The sequence below is a fragment of the Nestor notabilis genome, unplaced genomic scaffold (assembly GCF_000696875.1).
Source record: "Nestor notabilis isolate BGI_N333 unplaced genomic scaffold, ASM69687v1 scaffold4789, whole genome shotgun sequence".
NCBI lineage: Eukaryota > Metazoa > Chordata > Aves > Psittaciformes > Psittacidae > Nestor > Nestor notabilis.
In genome coordinates this window covers 122,303-147,203 of record NW_009943127.1, presented here as the reverse complement: position 1 = coordinate 147,203, position 24,901 = coordinate 122,303, and the positions used below count along the sequence as shown (strand labels likewise).

The 24,901-nt window shown below is 42.4% G+C and overlaps 1 protein-coding gene across 1 annotated transcript in view; it reads right to left on the bottom strand.

The window, feature by feature from the left end:
• Positions 1-24,901, bottom strand: part of UNC5C (unc-5 homolog C (C. elegans)) — a gene marked incomplete at its 5' end in the record, with an annotated part of 87,822 nt that overhangs the window by 41,574 nt on the left and 21,347 nt on the right. Inside the window, 3 exons of the mRNA XM_010021743.1 lie at positions 813-980; positions 3,015-3,195; positions 14,407-14,510. Of these exons, the coding sequence (XP_010020045.1) occupies positions 813-980; positions 3,015-3,195; positions 14,407-14,510 (453 nt within the window). The remainder of the gene's footprint in view (positions 1-812; positions 981-3,014; positions 3,196-14,406; positions 14,511-24,901) is intronic.

Below are 24,901 nucleotides of genomic sequence, written 5' to 3'. Positions count from 1 at the left end.
GAATGCATTTAGTGCCTTCTAAAATCCCACAAATGATTTTCAAAAGCATGAAACTGAACATCTAAGGAACAACCTATGAAACCGTTCCAGTCTGTCACCTGGAATAGTGAACAGAGATGAAATTTCAGCTCTTCAAGTTCCACCCACCACTAAGACTCAAAGTTGGATGGTGAAGCTTCACAAGCTGAAGACTTACTGCCATCGGTTTGAGTGGGACTTCAGAGGTAAGAAGGCACTGGACAATAGGACAGATGGCAGAATTTTGTCAGAGAAGAGCTAACAAGTACCTTGCATGTCCTGAAGCAATTTCATATTTTTCAGAAATTTAAATACCTTTTAAAGGTATATATACACATCTTTTTCCAGTATAAAAGTTTTTGTATTTGAAGTCAGGCAAACACGTGCCTCAAATTTAACATCCGCAGCCCAGATGCTTCATTTTCTGCGACAGCTGGACTGGACATTGCAAATGTATTTACATCACAGTTGCCTTCTGTATTCAAATTCCAGTCCTCTCCAGAGCTTTCAACCTTTATCTCCTACAGTTTGAAGCTCTGAATGTTCCCCAAATCCCCTGAATTACCAGGGCTGAGACAATGGTGCAACCTGCACGCAAAAGTAGGGCTGAATCTCTTGCTGCTTGATCTAATGTTCTCACTATTTTATCTACTTACATAATACACTTTCATATTCATTCACTGAAATGTTGGACTTATTAATAAAGAGAAGGCTTTTGCGACTAATAGTGTTGTCCTCAAATGACTGGTGACAGGCAAACTAATTATCTAGGCTGTGTACTCTTCATACTGAACCTGGGCAGAGAGTGGTACAAGCTATTTTCTGAACACTCTGTCCCTCGCAGAAGGCACCACCATTGAGTGGGGCAGGATTGGTGCAAGTCCTCGTACGCTTCTGAAAGCCTCTCCCACATCGGCTGTTACACACTGACCACTCAGTCCAGGTAGACCAGCCTCCGTTGACTGAAAAGCAAGACAAAAGGAGTATGATCACGTAAGCAAGCCATCCTGTCAGCCCAAAGGCACCTCTGGCTCTGTGTCATGCTGCCTCCAAAAGCAGTCACAAATGATGGCTGGGAAGAGCATGAGAAGCAACACTGAACAGACACAAACCCATGTCTCCAATGTACCAAATGTGCAGCATGCCAGAAGTCATTGTACAGGTGAAGAAATGCTGATGTTGAATGAATAACACCATTTGATGACCAAGGGCTAGCAGCATGTGTACAGCCAAAACCCCTGCAGGTTCAGAGAGCACTCACAGCCCTGCTAGCCAGAAGCCTGTGCTGTGAAAGCTGCACCATTTTCCAAAGGGAGATAACCTGAACTCCAGCTTGTTCTTGGATGTACCCATCATCTATGCATGCTGAAAGACCCCTGTGCTTTGACCAAAAATTGATAATTTTCTTTCCTTTCCTTCCAGAAGCGGATTTCAGGATGTCAGGAGAACTTCACTCACCCCTCTGTGGACATAGCTGCTGCATGTGAATGTGACAGCACTTCCGTAACAGATACTGAAGCTGTTCAGAATGATCTTACACTAAAGACATTTTCCTTATTGGACTTTGGGAAGATATTTATCTCTGGGAATATATTCGTGCTGACTCTCTTTTTCACCTACCTCAGTTTCTGGGATAGATGGATGAAGAAGAAGCTGTGCTGCTCTATGTAATAATGTCATTGCCAGGGTATGGATAACATACTAACTGCTCAGATTCCCTAAACCCAAATGGTCATGATATGACACAACCCTTAAGCAGCTCTAGGAGCAAAATGCATACAAATGGCTGCTCCCCTAAATATGCCTCTCGACAACACTGTTGAAAAAAATGCTTTATATGTATGAGGAAGAGTTGCCTACATCTTCTGCATTCATCGCAGTTACAAAACACAGTGCTCTTGCATGGTCCATCCCTCAATATCACAAACACTGCTAATCAACTCAATTCAGTCAGTTTTCTATAAAAACTGAACTAAAAGGCCCTCATTGTAACTTCAGGGAAGCAACTGCTTACAATTAAATCTAACTGCTACCCTGAATATGAAATGAATATTAGGGATAATCATAGGGATTTTTTTTCTACTTGTCTATCCTATAATTAAGCTGATTGTAAAGAACACCAGGACAGTCAGCTGGCATATCATCAGAGCAGGGTTTTGTTCTGGTGGATACCCCTGCCTAAGATGCATCAAGGCAGTAACTTTGCAGGGGCAAAGGCTCAGTTGGACTGGTGGGACAGAGCTGCAGTGCAACACAGGCTGTAATAGACCCCAGGAGGGCATTTCATCTGGCCCCTCCCCAGCCAAAGCATGGCCAGCCTGAATAGTATACCGTGACCACGGATGCAGACACAGAATAATGTTATCCCATGCTTTCTAATCCCCTGATGATAGGCTGTGTGCCTATGAGCCACAGTCTCAGAGTACTTTGCTGCTTTGTGCTTCCAGATGTTGGTAGAAGTGTCAGAGCTCACCAGAATCTTCCATCTACTTACATCTCTTTAAATAAACTTATCTTTGGTGTCTACTACCAAAACATATACTCTGATGCAGGGGCAAACTTCCTTTCAGTTTTACTCCTATTTATGAACAGCATCACAAAGAACATCAAATGTATTGGCAGAAAGCAATGCCTTGGACACTCATGCTGCAGGCAGTGCCCTGACGGCTCCTTGCTGCATCCATCCAACGTGTTATGGCAAGGGGAGAAAATGCCTTCTCTTCAGGGAGGCACTGGCTGTTTGTGTAGATGCCTGTTCCTCCTTCAATGACACTGTCTGTCACCAATGAGCCAAGCCATCAGACCTGTGCTCCTGTGTGTTTTCAGTAATAAACCCTGACTGCAGTCCCTGCATGTGGGTGCAAGTCAACAGGCAGCACAGGCTGGACAGTGATCACAGTAGGAGTTGCACACAGACATTCTGCTTCCCCTTTCTGCCCCACCGCTTGCTCTGAGTGCACATCCATCCACGTGCAGCAGGACAAGGCATCACTTACCATAGACAATCACAGTTGCTGTGGTGCTTTTCCTTTTGGCCACAATATTTTTGGCGACACAAGTGTAATTGGCAGTGTCAGAAAGCCGGGCTTGCTTGATGATCAGGTTGTGATCAATGGTGATGTAAAAATTTCGGTCTTCCACAGGATCAATCACCTCTTCGTTCTTCAGCCACTCCACCTTGGGGTTTCAAAGGGCCAGAGGGGAGGTAGTGAGTCAGCACCAGGTTACACCACAACGGACACAGTATCTGCAATTATACAGCTCATCCCAGAAAGCACTATGAGTCATGGCACATCATCAAGGACTCACCCGATGCACACTTACAACTGATACAAAACACCACGGCAGAAGTGTGGGAGAACACCCGTCATGCACCAGCAGCACAACAGCTGTCTCGCCTTGTCTTGAAAATATCAATGCATTTTCAAAGGCTGGCAGCTACTGTGCAGAGACAAACAGCTGATCTATGTTTTCGGAGTCTGAGGCAAGGGATATGGAGGGGATGATATCTTACGACTGTATCTACAAATAGAAAATTCTCTTTCAACATCAGAAACACTAAACCAGCAGACATCTCACACATTCTTTTGTACAATTTGTCTAATTAGGCAGTTAATAATGCAGTAACCTTGCATGTACCTGCCCCGGGTCTAACACAATAAAGCCCTATACTGCAGTAGGTCACAGTAACAAATCACAAACACAACAATGTTTTTAAATTCACATGTGCATGCATGTTATTGTTTTGCTGCAATCAGGATTAAACAAAATAGAGACAGTTACCAAGGAAATGGGGAATCACAAAGACTGCATCAATGCTTATTTTTTCCCTTTTCTTGATGTAAGCTATATTTTATTTTAATAAAGCGTAATTTCCTTGGTTACACAGAAAAATATTTTCATACGTGATTTTTAATCTAGACAATGTTCTCTTTATTGCCTTCCTAAAGAAACAGCCTATTAAATCCCAGCTGACTGCTGTGAGCCACTCTAATATAACTTGGCTGCAACTCTAGTAGCTTGTTTTCATTTGCACCGAGCGTGCTCTGAAAGAGAGGACTGAGGCCCTGGATGGATCAAAGCTGGGCCTCTGTGTCACTGGATCACTTCGGCTTGTGCCCAGGATTTAATTGTAGGAAGAAAAACATAAACACAATCAACCCGCTGGACCTGTGAAGTGCTAACTGCCAAGACCTGCTCTCACAAAACCCATCTTTTCCAAAGACATTTGAGGAACTGCCCGAGCATTGACATACCCCAAAACCAACAGGGAACCTGCTCCCCGCCTAAGACAGCCATACAGACTGCCCCAAGTCATGGGGATAAAACCAACAGCCTCTCCTGGTGTTAAACACAGTAGGTTAATTCATCCCAGTCCAACGTCACAAGACAGGCACTGATAGGTGTGGGCTTGGGTTCAAGTTGCCCATCACTCATCCTTAGCCCTACTTTAAGCAGCTCCAGCTCCCCTATGCTGATTTGGATGGATGTGCATCAGGTGTGAGCTGCTTCCAAAGATGCACAATCTAGTGAATGTAAAGCCACTGCCCCAAGGAAGGCTTGGTTTAAACCCTCCTCTCCCACAGCAGATCACTGCAGTATGTGGTAGCCACACAACTATTGATACTGTATACCTTAAAATCAGTGGTGCAAAAAGCACAGTGGAAATGGACATGTGTGTCTCAAGGAACAGGGAAAGAAGAAAAAAGACATAAAACTTTGGAGGCTGTGTTTCTGCTGCTACAGACATGTTTTGCTATGGAAAATACAAGCTTAGTCAATAAACTGGTTTTCCTTGCCAGGATGACTGAAATTATCCTTCCTTCTTTCTTGAATCCTAATAGGTATCAGATATAATCAAGACAGACAGATTCCTGTTCTGCAAATGACAATATTTAGCTCCTTCACCTGCAAGTCAAGTCTGCATGCATCCCAGACTGAAAAACAAGATCAAGACAGGAGCTTAGCTATCCACCACCAGTAAGCTATCGCTTAACCTCTGCCTCTCACACAAACAACATGTCTTTCTTGGGGTTTAATACCATTATTTAGATCTTGGATGGAACATAGACTTGTGTCAGGACTCTGAAAGATGCTACATGCACTGCCATAGCTGTGTATGTTTGCCCTCCAAATCTACCGGCGCTTTTCCTGTGCTCTGCACATAGAGAACATCAGGATGTCAGTGAGGACAGGACTACAGTCTGCATGGCCTAAGGCTCAAACCAAAATGTTTCTGGTACACCTATCCAAGCATATACTCTAGATGCCCTCAGCACTATGAAAGGCTTTATCCTCAAGGACAAGGACCTCTTTTTCCAGTACTCTGCAACACTTTTTCTTTCCACAGAAACAAATACACGTATATTCAGTCTGGGTCTCAGCTGATTAGACAAAATTAAAGCTATGAACATCAAATTCCCTGTTATCCCTGCAAAAACACCAATGATGATACGAAAACAGAAGTTGCCAATATCAGAAAAAAAACAATGATATTCTGTATAATTTAGTATACTGCCTTTGGCTTTTCACTAAATCTCTTAAGAAAAAGATCTTTTTCACCTAATGGCTCACAGAGTTTTATAACCATAAAACATTAAGTTTGCAGAAAGACTGGATGTCTTATTCGCTGAAAAATCTGTTTTGCCAGTACGTCAGTAGTGTGTGTGCATGTCTAAACCCCATCTCTTTTACAAGATACCTCTTTAATATATCTACTTCAGTCTTCTTCTAGCATCCAGGTTTTTATGATGTCACGAGTCTGTTCATGTTGCAAATCTGAAGGGAGGAACCAATGGATGATTTGACAAGAGGCGGGATTCTCCTGTCATACAGATTTTAGCCATCAATAGAGCAACACAAAAAAGAGTACACCCCTCCAGTGAGGGTGTTTTCTCTCTCAGTCCTTGCAGAAATGGTAGCTAGTTAAACACACTACAACATGTAAATAAGACTTTTGTTGGTAACTTATTTTAGGTCTTTAGCCTCTTTTTTTTTTCTGGTGCAGGTGTCTGCAGTGCTCAGCACCTCCAAACTTCAGGTTTATTTTTTGAAGTAACCAGAATAGTTGGGAATGGGGTTGTTCTGTCACGTAAGTAGAAAGGGATCAGGTGTCAAATACAAAAGAGAAGAGAGCAAAGCAGAATGAGACAGTGTGATTTATGAATGACAAGTATGCAAACTGTTATTACAGAAGTTAAAAGCAACGATCTCTTTTGATGCCATGTCATTCCCCAAGGCACAGCCCCCTCACTTGAAGTAGGCTGTTAATCCAGTCAATGCTGGAACTTATCCTGAATTTAATTCTGCTGCCTCAATTACAGTGACTGGTGCCCTGGGGAAACCACCACACTCACCAGAAGGCCGGCAGGTGAGGCACCAGGCATGTTTGTGCCAGAGATCTACACCCCTCTGGGCAAGCAATCAGAGGGGCACAGCAGGATACCCATGGGCATTTCAAAATGCATAGGATGCCTGTCTTGAGGGTCATACCAAATCACGCCCTTGTGGCTCCATTTTTCAACTTTCTGGAAAAGACATTTCTAGAGTAGATGTTTGATTTTGCCTAAATACTGAGGATGTGTATTTACTGGCTATAGTCACAGCAATTCTCGAATAGGTACCTAGCTCTATTTATTCAATTAAATCAGGTACATCCCTCCAACTGTTATTAATAAATGTATGGATGGTTGGGTGTCTATGTAGAAAAAGCCTGGGCATAAGCTTTTCCTTACAGTAACAGAAATCATTTAATTGCCACATAGGATGGAGTAAATTGCATGGACATAACAACTATGGAAAATTACAACATGCAACTACTTTTTCTTACATACCAGCCCCTGGAACAAAGCAGGCATGAAATCCCAATTTCTTTTTTTTTTTTAGTTTTCCACTCAAGAAGGTATTTTTGCTTTGTGTTTGTAAACTTATTAGCAAGAGAAGGCCCCTCTGTAAAGGTGTGAGTGTGGTGAATGAAACCCTGACTCACAACAAATGCAGATGCTGAGAAGCTGGAGCGCACCTGCAGTCAGCTACCTTTCGGTCAGAGCTCCTTAATGCTCTGGATGCAATTTGCAGAGCAGTGAAGCACACAGCTCCTGCCAGCTGTGCTGGGTCTGCATGTCCAGTGCTGCTAGTGGCTGGGGAGCCCGCCAAGAGGTGTCAAGTCGTTCTAGGGGTGGGCAAGCCTGCCATGAGACTGAGCTCTCCCTGCCACCAGCTGAGGAAGTGTACAATCCAAGGCAGCTGTAATTTAGAGCAACACACCTTGTAGCATCTTTTCTGTCATCCCACTCCCTGGTGAGAGACAGATGCGTTGTCTCTAATTATTCGCTGATTGGTATCAGGAGATACATTAACATAATTGGCACATTTGTTCTAATTAACAGAGGGAACCTGCCACATGCCACCCAACATGAAAAGCAAGACCATCAAGCAAGAACAGAAAACCCGTGATCACCACCTTGGCTATACCTCGGAGCTGCAGCCAGGCCTGTGCTGCTGCAGGATGATTCCAGCAGCAGCCTGAAATAAGGCAGCACACGCAGAGACTAAGGCTTGCAAAGCCAAGCCAGGCTTCTGTGCAGGCTAAATGAATACAGGGAACATAAATCACACAAGCGATTACACTCAAAGGAAAACCTATTACAGAAGCTAATTGCTGACACAGATTTAGCCATACCAAGTTACTAGCATTACTAGACACTTAAATCTCTTGGCACACTTGCGTATGAAACTTGGTTTTGAAACTGGTAGAGCAGAAGCACATCTGCTCCAAAAGAAGCCCAAGAATGGAAAAAGGGATACAAACTCAACTAGACCCTCTTCTTCTTATCGTACAAGTTGTTCCTTACACCTCCACTATCTCAAGAGGAAAGTCAGCATGGTATGAGTTCTGGATCCTGGTCTCTCATTGCCTTCTCTGCACCAACCTGCCCTGCAGTCATCTTCAGAGCAGGGAGCACCTGCCAAAAACAGCAAGTCTTCTACCCTCTAGACAGAGGCAAAGCCCTCTGGTGCAACTGTCCAGGAGAAATAAGATGCAAATGGCTGGGAGCAGAAAGAGATTTATATCAGTAAAAGGCAATTTAGGATTCCGGGAGATGAGACTTATCTCACCCCGTGCCTTCCCTGTGCCTGGTTGACACAGCAGGATTGCTTTCCATCTGGTACCCCACTGAGCCAGCACTGCTGCTGGTGTCCTCTGCAGCCACGCTGACCAGTCAGAGTGGCACTGCTCAGCTTGCCGCAGCTCCTGCTGAGCTCACATCACCTCCAACAGCGACAGGGGAATCACAGCTCCCCTGCTTCACCTGAATTGTAACAGACACGCACCCCATACCATATTGATAGTAAGGGCACACATACACATGCCAGTAAGAATAAAACACTTGTGAAGCTGAGTACTGCATTGGATGCCCAAGTAAGACTGAGAAAACTTTATCAGTTTTCATATGGGTTATTTAGCCAGCAGCTATTTCGGGTACCTTGAGACTCAAGAGCCTCTTTGAAGAATGTTATTTGATTTTGAGATTTTGTTTCAAATGTACACTTTCATCCCAGCAACTGCACACTGAAGAGGATGCTGTCCTCTGTTCTGTATTACTTGCTTGAAATGGATTTCATACCCATTTAAGCTGAAAAAAAGGAGGAAAAAAAAAAGGTGGTCTCCGAAGAGGCTGAAATTACAGGTATTAGGAACTGCAAAACACATATTGAGAATGAGATGGTAAATTAAACCACCATGACATTTTGTTCAGTTGTTGCTATTGTGCTTCTGCTGCCAACAAGGGGAATTCGTGTTCCTGCTGTGGAAACACTTCCTTAATTGCACATATATCCAGCTTTCTGCTTGAGTACTAAAATCTACACAGGGTGTATGTACAGCTGCTGGATGTCTCTGGCCCTATTACAGCTTGCTTTATGCACGACAGGAAAGTGAAGCCTCACAGAAGATACTTCAAAGGCCAAGGTGGACTGGTAGCAACGGATGGAGAACTTTATTTCACAGGCTTCAAATTCAAACACAGATCACGGCACTATTAGCCAAAAACCACGGAGGATGCCATATAGCCACCAGCAGTTGCCAGGCTTCCTTTCCTACTGAAAAAGGGGCTTGAGCCTTTGTGTATTAGTTGGCACTTTGGGCACCATGTAGGCAAGTGGATTCCCCACTCCCAGAAGCAACTGGGAGGGGTCTGTTTGGAAACAGCTTTAAACGAGTTACCAGTGTGATGTCTGAGGTTCTTTGTTTGGACGGATAGACGGATCTCATTCCTCACAGCACAGAATGATATGCTCTCCAGGATCATTACATTCAGTAAAGGAAAGGGATATTATGATGCTGATGGGTGGCTGCAGTCCCTGAGGAGGGACCCATTCCCTTTTTTTCCTGAAAGTTGCAAAGTGCCTCTTCTTGTACAGACCATTCCTCCTACCAGTTTAAAATGGCATATGGGATTTTGTCCAGGTTACACTTTTTAATGAAAAAAAAAAAAGCATCAGCTCTAAAAGCACATGGAAATTCCTTGGCAAAACCCAGCTAAACCTGACCAAACAATGCTTGAGTGACAGCAGACATGCTGTCTGCAGATTGCATTTTGGAACTATCTCCATTAAAACATGGGAGCATAGTAATTCTTCATGTCTAAGGTAGCACTGCATCTGAAGAAGCTACTGCCAGAGGAACTGATGAAGGCAAACGTTACCACTGAGTCACTCAGGGTGCTGGTAAGAACTGGAGGCTCTGAAAAGCCCTGATGGAGGTAACTCTCACACTTCAGGTACTACGAGGCCTGTTGGCTATAGAGAGCAAGAATCAGCTGATGTCAAATTAGGATGTGATGGACTAATCTTGTAGGTGTACAGAATAGTGTCTCCAGGATGAGATATTTCTTAGAGATTCTTCTATAAGGGAAAAGTTGGGAAGTATGCTCATCTACCTCATCAAAAAAATGCAGCTAAAGGCTGTGTCCCACACTGTGTATCTTCAAAAAAATGCATCAGGTAAAATCGTGCTCTTTCTCTGTACAGCCTGAAAAGGGGAGGTAACTTGTGTTAGCTAAGACAGAATCCTAGAGCCATCTTTGACACAAAAAGCAAGCTGTAGAGAGGATAAGCTAGCAGGGTTCATGTTAATGCGCTTGTAGAAAACTTCCCATTATAATATGGAGTTGCATGGCACTGCAAAGGACAGTGTCACTTCCCAGCTAATTAGCATTTGTGGCCATGAACTCCTCTACTTGTTTCTTTTAGAGTTTACCTTCCTGTTGGGAATATAAAACACTGTCTCAATGACACACACCTGCATGGTAATGCATACACATGAACTCCCAATTAAGGGATAACACTGCAAAATGTAAGTGGCTCTCATGAAATAAAGCAAACAGCAGTTGTATTAATAAACAATTAGATGAAGCAGCCACCTGATGCTGCCTATTAGGAGAAGTCCCCAGCTTCCACCAGATTTTGCCCAGGCAAAAGCAGCTGAATGAAGTCTGTTTCATAGTCATCTTGACTTGACAAAACTCCCTCTTCTGCCTCTTGACTCAGGGAGGCTTTTCCCCTTGCTCTAGTTCCTAATTAAAGTCATGAATGTAGATAAATATCACATTCTTTTTTAAATCCAACTGGGTCACCAAACTGTACATTACACCCTGTTCTGCATTTAAACTACTCTGTGAAACACCTCAATTATAATTAAAGAAGCAATTATCCCCCTGTTAAAGGCACCACAAATCACACATTTCAATGCAAAAGTTTGTCTGGCAGCATATGGCATATTAACCAATCTTACATCTCATTTATGTTTTGATCTATAACCTATTGCAATGAGCTAACTTGATTTGACTTGGTGTCTTTAGCTGTATTTTATTATGTGCAGTATGATGCTGGCATCTTTCAAAGAACAAATTAAATAAGGTAAGGGTTTAATTGCTAATAACTCTGCCATTACTGTTGGAGTGTTGCAGAGTGGGATCCTTCCTGCCTTCTCAGGTTAGGTTTGAAAACATGCATACAGAGCAGAGAGTGGAATTGAAATGGATGTTTCCATTGATACCATGGAACTGTCTGATTTCCACTGAACACTGGCAGCTCCCGCCAAGTCTGGTGGGTCAGACTGCTTATCTCACCTCCTTACCCTATTTCTCCCTGTCGAGGAAAAGCAGGAGACAGGGAGCTAGAGAAGGGCATTGTCTGGTTTTGTGTCCATTCCTTTCTGGTTTTGGTTGTTTTTTTGGTTTGGGGGTTCCCCCCCACCCCTCAGTGGGTATATGTGAGTTTATCCCTTCACCACTCAGCTATGTGTGGAAACCTCAGTGAAACAATGCCTGCACTGGTCCTTCTGCTGCTTGCTGGGACCATATCCTGGAAAAGACAAAACATTTATGCATGTGTTTCAGAACCTGTAGGTAGGTTCAGCTGGACATATAAAACTGGGAGTGGTGAGGCATGCCATGGTGCAGAGGGCACCAGTGCGGGTCAGGGCTGGTGGGAAGGGGTATATGGCTGCAGAGAAGCTTATCTGGCTTTCCCAGAAACCAAGCAAACCCGTGGTTCCTTACTTTGTCCCAAGTGAACAAGTAAGACACACTTTGATTTCACTTCAGGCTGGCGTATTTGAACATACCTTCTTCTATTTGGATCTTGGGCTTTTTCTTTTTTTCTAGTGGCCACGATCTGAGCCTACTCTAATGCTTGTCATGTCCTAGTGGATCTGAGGGACTGGAAAGTGCTGCTTTAAAAGCTTTGCCTGCCGTCTCTGTCTTTGTCCTTCTTGCCCTGTGGAGCAGCTGTATGCTGTTATGTGGTTCAGCTTTCCCGTAATAGTAAGATCTGCTCTAGCATTGATCCATAGGAGTTTGACACAGTTAATTGCAGTCAAATATGCTGGGAATGATAAGACGAAATTCCCCATCTACTGAAAAGAGGACAGAATGTATCCCTGAGCATGGTTGTTCCCACCACTTAGAAATACCAGGAAAAAAACAAAATGAAGGGGGAGAATAAAATCAAAGAGAAAAAGCAAAGGGAAAATTCTGGGACTCTGGACTCCAGTATTGCATTGCTCTGAATGTGTATGCTGTGTAGTTTCACAGCGTAAGCTTTTCTTCCTCTGTTTTGGTGTTAAATCCAGTGTCTATTTCAGAGGCCAGTAAGTTGAAAAAAACCGAAAACAATACACAGTGCCCAGAGTAGGGAAAGTCTGAGGTACATGCTCACAAGCATTTGGAAATGCTGCTCACAGCTGCAGCAATGCATTACCCCACTCAATCAAAGGCATCTTTCAAGAAGATGCAAAATAGCCTCAGCCTGCTGCCAGCCTTGTCCCAAGTCCTTTCTCACTTGGTTACCTGTGCCACCATATCAGAAACTTCTCCGAACAAATAAACTAAGTCTTAAACAAAGAACTCATTCATCTCTAAATTAAAATAATCATGTAATCCTTCAACCCACCAAGTTACCTTTCATCTTCCCATTTTTTTAGATTTATCTTACCAGCTTCAGCAAGTGGCTGTAATAAAGTGTCACATTAAGGTATTCATACTCATTAGTGTTCAGGTCTTTGTTCTTTTAATAGTGTTGGAAAAAAATCTACAAAGAGGCTGTATTAGGCGGCTGTCCAATCTGGGTGTTTGATCTCCTTCTGACTTCAAAAGTCAGAAGAGGAAAAAACCAACATTGAGAACAGTTCTTTTGAATGTCAGACAGGGAGTATACGATTTCTGAGCCTGCCAAGTGTTAATTGGTGTCTGCCCTGACCACAGTACAAGTAAGATTCAGAGCCAGTTAATGTACAGTCATGAATCTTGGCTATTGACAGAGTGAGCCAGGATACCAGAAGGCAGGAAAAAGTGCAATTATTATGAGAGCAGCTCACAGAGGATCTTTTCAGAGATCACTTCCACATAGCATGTCAAACCATGCTGTTTTGGTCCCAGCCACACAACGGGGCATTACAGACTTTTATGAGGGAATAATCAGACTAGCTGCTGAAATTTCAGAGGAGCCTGTAACACAGCATTCAAACAAACTACCCGTCACCATCAATCTCTGTTTTTAGCAAAGGTAATGAAGTTCCCCAGTACTACTCTGCACTACCTGAACAACATATCCCACTGCAAACACTCTTGTCATGGCACAACAGAAAGTTGATTTGATGCAAAGAAGCATCAGAAAGGAAAATAAAAAACTGCTGCTAAGTTCCTGAGGAAAGCTAACTGATTATTATTACAGTTGTCAGGAAGCTGGCTCGGCAGACCTAAATGGTCTCTACTGTTTTGGGGACCTTAACAGGGAGAGAAAACAGCCTACAGAACAAGAAAATGGGGAAAATCTTCCATGCTGATTATTCCTTCTGATGTTTGTGGACACGTTTCTGCAATTCTGATTAAATCTAGACTTGGGTTAGACAGGGAGGTAACACTTTAAGCTTCACCTCCTCTGAGAAATCAGTCATCAGCACTGAGTGACAATCACTTTGCTACTTAGCCATGACAGTCTCAACTTATCCTAATGCAAATTGGCAACAGCTACTTCTGTAGCGTGGTGGAGGAAAACCGAGGAGAATTCAGATCAGGGAATTACCATCATTAACAATCAATTTTTCTCTTAACAGCCACAGCAGATTTAGGATTTCAGAGGCCTTCTGTGACTCAGAGACCCCCTTCTTGTGAGCAATGAGTCTGAAGCTGGAGCCACCACTGCACTTAGGAAAGCTGCTGTTCACGGGGACATCCACTGCTGTTGGTGGCCACAGATTTTGCTGAAGGGTAGGCTTGCTCCTGCAGGTGGAGGGCAGACTACCCACTGCAGGTTTACTTTAATGCCAGTAGGAAAACCAGGTAAGCCCTTGAAGATGGACTATTAGGCAGACACATCCTCTACTTGCCCCTACCTCATGCTACTTCACCTGGGAGCACACACTGGACAATGGCACATCCTCTTGTGCCGAGCTGGCTGGCTGGTGCACACACGAGCACGTGCAGGAACACAGAAAGGAAATACAACCCGGCAAACTAAAAATTAAATACTATGCTTGAAAGGTGCCTCTCAGAATAAGTGGAATGTTTTCTTCTTTAAAAGGAAAAGGAAAGATAGCAGGCTGTTACTGATATGCTCAACTAGCTATGGGTCCTTTGGATGCCAGATACAGCTGTGGTCTTTGAAAGGGAAGAAAAAACTGAAACCAAACTGCCTGCAGCTCTTTCCAGCAAGGTACCATAATCCAAAGCCATTAATCAGTTCCCGATCAATTTTATCTACGAACAGCAGTCGGTCAGCTATCCATTACCACCCATTCATCATGCCATGCCCCATTATTGCACTATTAGCCACCGACCAGGCCTTAGGATGTCCAAGTGCCAGGACACTAGTGTTACTGCTCACCTCGGCTACTGGGATGCCTTCAGGGGGACGGCACTGGAGCAGTACCTCTTGCTCCAGGGACACTTCCTTCCCCAAGGGCTCCTGCTCAAAAGTTTTCCGGAGATCTGGGGAGGGAGAAGGAGAAGAAAAAGAATGAGTAGTATTACTAGCTGGTTGTTTAAGTTACATTTGATTGCCACAGTGCAAAAATGCAAGAGAACTTTCTAAGCAGAAAAAACCCAGCATTTCTAGTTCACGGAAAGTGAAGCACTTAAAAAAGACTGGGACATGTTTTCACTTCATACCAACGTTAAGTGGTTAAAGGTTTCATAGTGAATTTATTATTTATATTGTGGTAGAGCATGTGAACCCAGGGAGGATCCAAGGCCTCACTGTGGAAAGTCACATCCAGACAGAACAAAAATAGAAACAAGTCCCTTCTTCAGATAATTTGGTAAACTACGCCAGTGATGTTCTAAAGAAAGTTACAGAGAATTAAAAATATCTCAAGAACTACAGCATACAAGCTGAGCTGCCTTAAACTCATGGATGAAAGTGCTCGTGCTGTGATTTAATGTACTTTTAGTTTATAAGCATTAACTTTACAGCTTTAGCTATTCGTCTTCACTTTATCAATATCTGTGTATCATTAAACAAATAAATATTACAATAAATAGTTATTGCTATTATGATTATTATTATTAATGTGGAGCTGAAACGTGCTTGGATCCCTGCACAGCACCACAGAAATGTGGCAGGCAGAGAGGGCATAGAATGTGCCTCCACAAACGTCACACCAGCTCCATCACACCGGACAGCTGTGCACTCCAGCTTTTTTGTACACTTCTGTAATCTCTTTTGCATTGGTGGTAAAACAGACTTAAGAAGTCCCTCCTTACCACTGGCTCCATATTTCTGCCACGGACTGGCACTCTCTCCACTGTGCTTGGGAGGACATGGTTCTAGAGAACTGAACATGCAGCCCCAGTAGCATTTGGGAATATTTCTCACTGCTGCTGGTTCCATCTACAAATGGACATGGGGCCATGTTCAAAGTCACACCAAAGAGCTGGCCTGACTTAAAAAAAAACTTGCAAAAAAGTTATTTTTATTTTACTTTTTGTTCTAAAGTCAGAATGTTTCCCTGTACCAGTGCATGGTGAGGTTGCATAAATACTTGTGTCATCTTGGAAACATATTGTATGGGAACAACTTAAAAGCCAAATACTTCATATTTTGAAGCCATAACCTGCAGCTGTGCTAGAAAACAGGTCACTGAATTGAAACAGTTTACAAATACACCATCCAAAGAGTTATTTTTGACCTAGACTACCTCCAAGAACTGATTTGCAACTGACTCCTCAAGGAACTTTCTACCAAAAGGCAAAAATGGGCCAGGTAAATGTACAGATGCAAAAGGTGATGTGGTGTTTGGCATCAAAATCAGTTCCTCTGAAACTCACCTTCAGATAGCTTGAGACATCTGTCTCAGCCTATATGGGGAAATACGTTATTTCAACTACTTGGAATTAAATGTGAATATAACCATGACATTGACAATCTCTGCCATAGCTGCAGATGCTGATTTTGACTTATATTGATAACATGGTAAACTTCTAATGTCCTTAAACCCATTCATTTCCCTAGTGAAACTGAGGCATGTCTGTCCTTCCCATGCATCACAGACACGAGAGGAGGGATCCCAAACCCTACTTCCTCCCTCTCCGTCCAACACACAGGGCAGGGATGCTGAGAGCCCCTCTGATGGGGCAGGATTTATGGCCACAGTTTAGGGCACAGAAAGATAAGCCCTGGCAAATCTCACCGTGGCAATATAAGAACTTAGTGCCTCCAGCTGTCCCCTTGTTTGGGAGTTACCCTCTGTTGAAAGGAAGCACACACCAGTATCACAGCTACCACCATACAGAATCCACCATTTTAACCTCAGTGGTTGATTAAGGGTGCTTTAATCTACAACACTGGACAACTTATGGCAAAGAGGAGGAGCAAACATCTGAAAGTGATCATTTATTAGGATCACATGCCAAGCTTCTCCAGACTGTGCCTGTCAGCATCTTTGAATACACATGGGAGTTATTCCAGGCTAGCAAGGATCATTCATGTGAGAGTGAGTGTCCACAGCAAGACAACAAGCCAGATTAGGCTTTCTCCAATGCCTGTACATAGCTCCCACTGCGTTGCCAGCTCCATCACCAGCCCACCACCTTCATCCTACCCTCTCTGACAGGATAACCGGGAACATTTGGATTGCACAGCTCAATTTGAGCTGTACAACCAAAACTTCAGGTGCCCTGTGAGTAGGAGTCATTCCAAGGACAAAATGCTGAGTTTTGGCTTGATGTACTTTTTCATAGAACAGTTAGGGTTAGCAAGGACCCCAAGATCATGAAGTTACAGACCCCCCACATGCTAAACATGGAGATGAGCAGCTTTCAGGAGCTGGTGGGTTTCTCAGGATGTGACCCTCTTCCTTTGCCCCAGGCTCCTCACACATCTTGTGGGATCGATATGTATCCTGGGCACACATCACGGCAGGTTAATTCAGTTTGCTTTACATTAGCAAATAACTGGGGTTATATTGCTAGCAGTACCCTTAGGATCTATTATTGCTATTTACACAGGTATTACCTCTCCATCAGGTACACCTTAGTGCATCTAGCAGGTACACATATGTGCACAGTGCAAACAATTGCAGCAGATGTATCATGCTCTGATATCACGGCTGAGGATAAATGACAAAGTAACCATGCTGGTAATAGAAGCGTATAAGCACAGTAATAAATAGCATATTAATAATAGCTTTCAGGTATTCTGTCATGGAGGGATGAAGACAGTAGAGGCAGATTAGATAGATAATAATCTGAGGGTTTTTTTCTTGACACGTTGATTTACTGTCCTACCTACCTTCCTGAAACATTAATAGAGCTCTGAAGTTCGCTATAGCCTCATATGCACAATAGTCACCTCTCTCATAAAGCTCTTGCCTTAACAAAACCCCCCAAATTTTAGTACATACAAAATAAAATAGCATTAGTCTGGAAATGTATAACAATAGTAAAAAAATCCCACTTTAATCTCTCTATTATCAACAGCTGGAATTGCTGGGTATGAACAGACCCTTCTCCTTGGGAACTACTGCAGTGGGGCTGCTGCAGGTGAGACAAACCCTTCAGGACCCCAGCTCCCCCAGCTGTCCCTGTCCCCAGAGTCTTGCTGCATGTGCCATTCTAATGGTGCCATTGGATTTGAGCAGGTCGATGATCCACAAACTAAAAATACACTAAGTAGGGGCCTTGACATAATAGCCAGTAATGTTCTCAAAGGAGCCATTAGATACTATTGAGTAACTGATAGTAATTTCGGGGGAGGGGGAGAGGAAAAGTACATAATTGTGTATTTACAAGATTTGGAGCTCTTATACCCTATTCTGTTGGCTCTCTCCCATGTGTTCATAGCTTTATCCCACCGGAACTATCCCATCACCTCCCACCACAGCCATGCCACCTACAAAGAGCTACAGATGGCAGCTGTGCAGGGCAGGTTTTACCTAACCAAGCACCAGGTTTGCTGGTTGTAATAGACAAACGAGTTAATAAGGTGGTTTTTTAAGTGATGAAGAAGTGGAGGGCCTGCACAAACAACTCTGTCACCTGCGCTAATGATCATAAAACAGCACTGGGTTTTGAACTTAACTGCTTTCTTTTTCTGTGGCCCTTGCTATGACTTCTGTAACAACACTGTCCTTCTTATCCTTCAATCTTCAGCTTCCTTTGCCATATAACCATTACAGTCATCATGGCAACTTCACACTGTCAGCTGGGAGTGGGTGAGCTTGCTAATGTACTGAGGGACTTTGGATCTTTCCCAAGCAGACTATGTTCAATAACAGTTGTCACTTTTTTGAAGTGTCATGTAAGTTACAATTCCTTACAAGCAAGGACAGAAGGGATACGTTTTCTCAGAGAATGGCAAAACACAAATAAAATACATCCCATTAAAAAAGAAAAAAAAAAAGAAAAAGAAAAGTTTTAACAATCTACAGCAAATACGTCTGAAAAAAGCAAAACAATAAAACAAATAAAACATTCGATCCATTCTGGATCAGGACCTCTTTGTCTGTGAAGTGGCAGGATGAACTACTAAAGCCTCAGGTTGGCAGGAGGCCTGTTATTGCGACAATGAGAGAGAGCCTTCTCTACCCTCACCTTCAATAGGGAGAGACACAAGAGAGAAGTTGCAGTTTCTTTCCATTATTACTTGGGTAATGAAGGATAATCCCTGATTGTCTGTGTTAGTGATACTCCTCCTCCCCTTATACAGGTAATATTCCTGCCACAGCTCATGTCCCGCAGAGAGGAGCATACCCTGGTGGACAGTGACGCTGAAGGGTCCCTCTTGTTTTTCCCACCAGCTCTCTTACATATTTCACCCAGCTGCAGGTGGAGATGTCACCACCAGGCTCAGAGCACAGCCTGCACCCACATCCCTCACCTATAATTTCCCCTGAAGGCTGTCTTCATAAAAATAAACCAAGGGTAAGAATTAAAAATTCTGGTCTGCCAGCTTGAGCCAGACTTATCTTCTTTACTAATGTACAGTCTTAGTAAATTCAGAGGGGACTCTTGTGGCACATATCATAGCACATTTACAGCATACTTAAGATGAGACTTCCCTCCAAGACTCCTGAAATACTCCTGCACAACCCCCTCTGGTAAGGACAGATGGCTGCATTCAGACCCGCATTGAAATGAGAGCATTTCCACAAGCATAAAACTGAAACAGTGTAATAATCTCAGTGTGCACCATATTGTTACATTTATTTCTGAATCGCTATGCTTTTTGCAGGAGAGGGGCATTAGATCTTAATTTTGATGCACTACTAAACGACTTCCTTTCATGTTTAATGAAATTTTACCTTATAAACCACTCAGAAGTTGCATTTTCACCTGCTAAAGGTAATAGTTTCTACAGGAACTCATGGCATTTCCCCACTTCCTTTTCTACCTGTCAGCTTCTAAGAAAAAGTAAAGAATGACCCTATTCTTTTTTTTTTTAATCCAATGTATTTTATCTCTTTGCTGTTTCGGGTTTTACTGTGATGGGTGGGTGGGTAAAACTTTAAGGATATCTTCTATCATCTCTGAGAAATGTGATAAGAGGCAGACCAGACACCTTCAAGGCAGTGCTAATGCAACGGTGACTAATGAATGAGCATGAAAAACAGACACTTGTCAGCCACGAATTAGATGTAAACCAGAAACGAACAGAACAATGCAGCATTACTGTCAGGGAAAGATGGATTTCTGCCCTTGGTAGACCTTAGACTCTGTGTGCCTTCTAGCAACTCCAACATCAACTTCCTTTCTATAACAAACAATCCAAAAAATGAGCAAGCTTTAAGGGCACAAGAAGAAAAACCACATTATTTTCTAACCAACTTTCATAGTAACTATGGCCATTGAGAGCAATACCTTTGGTGTGTGCTTTCAGAGAACTAAGGTTTTAAGAATGCGAAAAGACTTTCACAGAACATACGTATTTCCATATAGGAGACAGCTTTTTTTATATGGGTAAGTATATACAGGTTTTATACACACATATAAGACCAAACATGTCATAAGCAAAACTGCAATTAAAACACGAGGAAAAAAGGGAATATGGTTTGATATTATTTCAACCATTATTAAAGGATCTGTATCCTTTATTGAGATATTGAGATATGAAGTAGAGAGCCAAGCTCTCCATTTCAAGTATACCTCCTAATGCTGAGAGTGTTTTCAAGAGGCAAGGTTCAATGCAGGTTTCAATTTACCTAAAAAAATGAAACCTAGCCTAGAAAGAAATACCCAAATAAACAGAAAAATAATTGTGGAAAAAGAGTGGGAAAATATTGTACAAAATGAAGGCGGATCTACATACTTGTGAAAACACATCTCACTGCACTTATTCCCAAACTCGGATGACTGATGCTGAGTTAGAGAGACATGAGTAACATTGTAACACCAGCCTGTTCCTTTTCCACCACTTTCCATGATGCTGGTGCAGTTCAGAGACGCTTTTTTCTGCCAAAAAGGCATTACAGACTGAATTGCAATTGTGATTGTAAGAAACCATGTGCTATCAGGCATAGTTTGGCCTCTCTTTTCTGTTCACAGCTGAGTCTATGGCCTCTGTGCGGGAATCAATCACACTGGTGGTTAAGTAATGGAAAGGTTAGGTACAAAACTCTTTTTTTTCACTTTGTCCTTGTGTAGTTCCAGCTCTCTGATGTTAATTAGATCAAACCAGATTTCCACTGAGACAGCCACAGGAGAGCCATCAGACTGGAACCCAGGAGATCCCTCTGAAACCTCTATGAATTGCTGTTTTAAATGTGTTGCCTTGCCCTGCGGAGTCCCCTGCTCTACCAGCCGCACGCTGGGTGTGGATCAAAGCCTCCTGCCCTCCTTCAGTGTGCTGCTGCTCATGGGATGAGGCCACAGTTGGACAGGACTGTGCTTTCAGGTAGCCCAGGCATCAGCGGCTGGACCTGAAGACAGAGGCAGTAAGTCAACAGCTCTAAACCCCATCTTTACGCTCAACACACAACTCTGTGCCACTTTTCCCTTCTCTGGAGGGCCTGTTTCATATCTGGCCAGCTCTAAAGACAAATGCCATGGCACAATGAGGCTGCTCCAGCCACCGTGTCAGCCCGAAGAGGAACATCAGGGATGGATCAGCTTCTCCCTTTCCAAAGATGCCTGGCAGCCCATGGCTTGGTCTGAACTTGTCCATGGTCTTCCAGCCCACACAACCAGCATTAGCTTTCACAGCTGAGCAGCTGATGGGGACTGAAGCAGACTTCTTGGAAGTGAACATGTTTTGGATTATGCAGGCTGCTAGATCTGCTGACCTAAAGTATGGAATGAGATGAGGAACACCCTTTGCTTGCCAGGATACAATCTGCAAGATGCTTTGCCTGAGCCCTCTTTTATTCACTATGTATTTACAGCCTGAGTAAATAGGAGGTGCACGTTTGTCAGGCCCTCATTCTGCCAATGGCATCTTGAATGAGTTGGGGATAACGCTGCACCCTGACTCCTCAGAGACTCACCGTCTGCACATCCGCAGAAAAGCCTTTTTTTCCCTTCCTCCCTTCAGCTCTAAGCTATTTCAGCCAGCTGATGGTAAGACAAAACACTCTTTGCATCACAGCTTCCATGGGGGCTATGCTTATGGACGTAAGTGTACTTACTTCCATAGTAAGTATGGAACTTACTACACATTTGGTGTAGTGATAAAAACCAAAGCAATAAAACAAATAAAACATTTCATCCATTCTGGACACAGACACTCTTTGTCTGTGAAGAGGCAGTATGAATTATTAAAGCATCAGGTTGGCAGCAGTCCTGCCAACATATTTGGTATTGATACCAGTGTAAAAAATATAAGCAAGCAAACTGAAGAATTCACTGAGCAGATGGGTTCCCAGGTGTACACAGGTCCTCCTCTTATGTTTTTACTTGATAGTCAGTATTTCTTGCTTTTCTTTTTAAGCTTAACCTGCAAACTAACGTTTAAAATTAATTCTATTCGTTATTTTATTTGGTGACTGAAGATGGAATCCAAAGTTCTTCCTTTTCAGATAAATTTAAATGTAAAGTTCAAATGACCTAACCTTAACAGCTGCCTTTTTAGATGACAGATACACCAAAGGTACTGAAGATAGACATTAGAAGCATCAGGATAACACTGCAATTCATATGCAGTATTGAATTTACAACACACTGAAACACTAAAATAGAAAATAATTTGCATAAAGTTGGTATTTTGTTATTGTTGCTCTTCCAATACACTAATTTGACTCACACAGCTGGTCACTATCAAAATATACACAACATTTTGTTAATTTCCTGGCTGCATCTATGCTTCACCATTAGGCATTAAGCAGACTCAACTGAAAGATGGTAATTTCTTAGGCATGACAGTGCAGGTAGGATATTCTCAAGGCTCCTACTGAGGGATTAAATTCATATAAATTCAGTAAAGTCATTTTTTAAGCAACACTAACAATTAAGTCAAGTCCACCTTAATTTATATAGTCTTAGTTCTTTATTAAAAAGCAATGTAATTTGTATTTATTACTGTTGCAACCACACCCTTAAGCCTGGGAGCCAGTCATACCCATGTTAACTTGGGAAGCAGTACAGAAACACACCTGTCAGAAGCAAAAGCAGAGTGGTAGTATATCATATCAAATATGTTAAATGCTCAGTTAACTTCTCTGCTGCCCTTCCCATGGTCTGCTGTTCTTTCTTCTGTAATCTCAGCTCAAGACCACATGCCTCAGTTATCCCTTTAAAACTACAAGCAATAGATATCGATTACTGGCAACTTAAATGGTACACAAGGAAGGAATTCAGCTCCTCTCTCTGCTACCTCTCATAAGCATTTACCAAAGTGCACAAAACACAATTTTTACTTATTTTTAAACACTGCATATCCTGGATATACCTTCCTATCAACATTTTCACATGATGTCTTCTTGGCTCTCTCTCCCTATCTCAACATCCACCCAACTTTGTATTTGTTGCAATGAGCTCTAATGCTTTGGTGGCTATAGGAATATGCCCTCACAGCATTGCTTGGATTAGGTGTGTGAGGAGAGGGTAAAAAGGCACTGCAGCAACAGAACACAGAGCACGGGCCCCAGTACTAAAAGGTGAGATAACCAAGTGCCAGTAAAGAATCTGTGATTTTTTTTGTATCTGTTTCTTTGTATGACTGCATACCTCTTAAGTGGAGATAAGCCATCAGATGAACTAGTCTGCTTTCCTGAACTGCATTTATCTTATCAGTATACATTATCTGACATGCATATATTAGCTACATGCCTTTGAAAAAATGTCTGGGGGAAAAAAGGCTTTTAGATAAGTACATAGGAAACCAGGATCAAATTATACAAAAGATTAAGAAGCACAGTTCTTTACTACACCAGGGCCTTTAAAAATGTTTTATTTAAAATTCATATTTTAAGATAATGAATAAAGAAAGAGACTATCCACATTCATTACACCTGGAAAGACTGGGTAACAGAAATTACAGAGAAAGCTGCTTTCTTTCTGCTTTCAACAAATCCAAATCCTGGCAGCAGGTTTAGGGCTTATATTCTTATTAGATTTTCTCAAAGACAGCATAGGTTAACATCATGAAGTCAGTGAAGCTACAGCAGCACCAAACTGGAGCACATGAAAAGTGAGGTTGCTCTATGCACATGGGCTCAAAGCAATTTGTCTTAGCCACCCTTTTATTATTTGATCTAAAATTAGGTCAAATGCTGCAGCTATTGTTTTGTCTTTATCAGATGTATTCTCCAGTGGGTTTAACTCTACTCTTGGTTACACAGGCACAGACCTCATTCATTCCTTTAACAGAAATTTTGCCCTGTTAGTTTTTACCTGTTTAATGACATCAGTCTTGTTACATGAAATTCACACTAAAACTTTGTATTGGGCTTGGGATTTTTTTAAGCCAAAGGTAAAACTACTCCCAACCTCCCTCCTTCCCTCCACAAAAGTAACAGAAAAAACTGTTTTGAAACATATTAGTAGCTCCTAGTGCTCCTGATAGGATGTGCCTAGAATAAAAAAAAAAAAGTGTGAATAAATAGGAAATGTGTTTTAGCACTTTCATAGGCAAATATCTCAGAAAATTTATTATATCTTTCCAGCTCTACCAAGATATATGTTCGGCGTCCCTACTTTGTTGCTTACTGAGATATCTAGAATGGCAAAATCAAAATTAATCACAACAAATCTTCTAGTTTGAGAGGACGAAATGCTCAGCTCTGTTCTCATGGGGAGACCAACGCCTCAGGAAGATGAATTCCATGAAATAGGAAAAAACCCTTCTTTTCAGAAACAGCCTGCACAGAAGGGAGTGATTTCCTAGCATATTCGTGGTCCAGAAGTACAATGGCAAGATGTCATTAAATTCCCTCAACACTAAAGGGAAGCCAGGATGTTGTCTTTAGACTCATACTCTTTTCCTGTTTATATTGCTAGCATGAGCATCCTTTGAAAACCAGCAGCATCTTCACTACATATTTATAAATTACTCCCTTCCTGAATAACTGAAGCTCTTGGCCAGAGCGATGTTGCAATTGATTTTCACAGAGAACGTTCATTGACTGGGTTGTTATGTACTTTCTGACACATGCCTGACCCTGCATTAAACAAATACAAGCCGCTTTTCCAGGATGCACATTTTTCACACTTTCAAATTACTTTTCAGTTAATTCTATTACACGCTCAGTGAACAGAGATGGTGCATGCTATTTTTTTTGTTTGTTTGTTTTAATGGAGTGCAGCTCCAGCCCTTAAGAAGACAAAATAATTCCAGAATTAAGACTAGTGGGCATAAGGGAGAAAAGAGAGAAAGAGTAGAAAGAGCAAAGAACGAGGAAGAGGAGAAGAAGGAAGAGAAAGAAAAGGAGAGAAGCTTTTCTTACTGAACT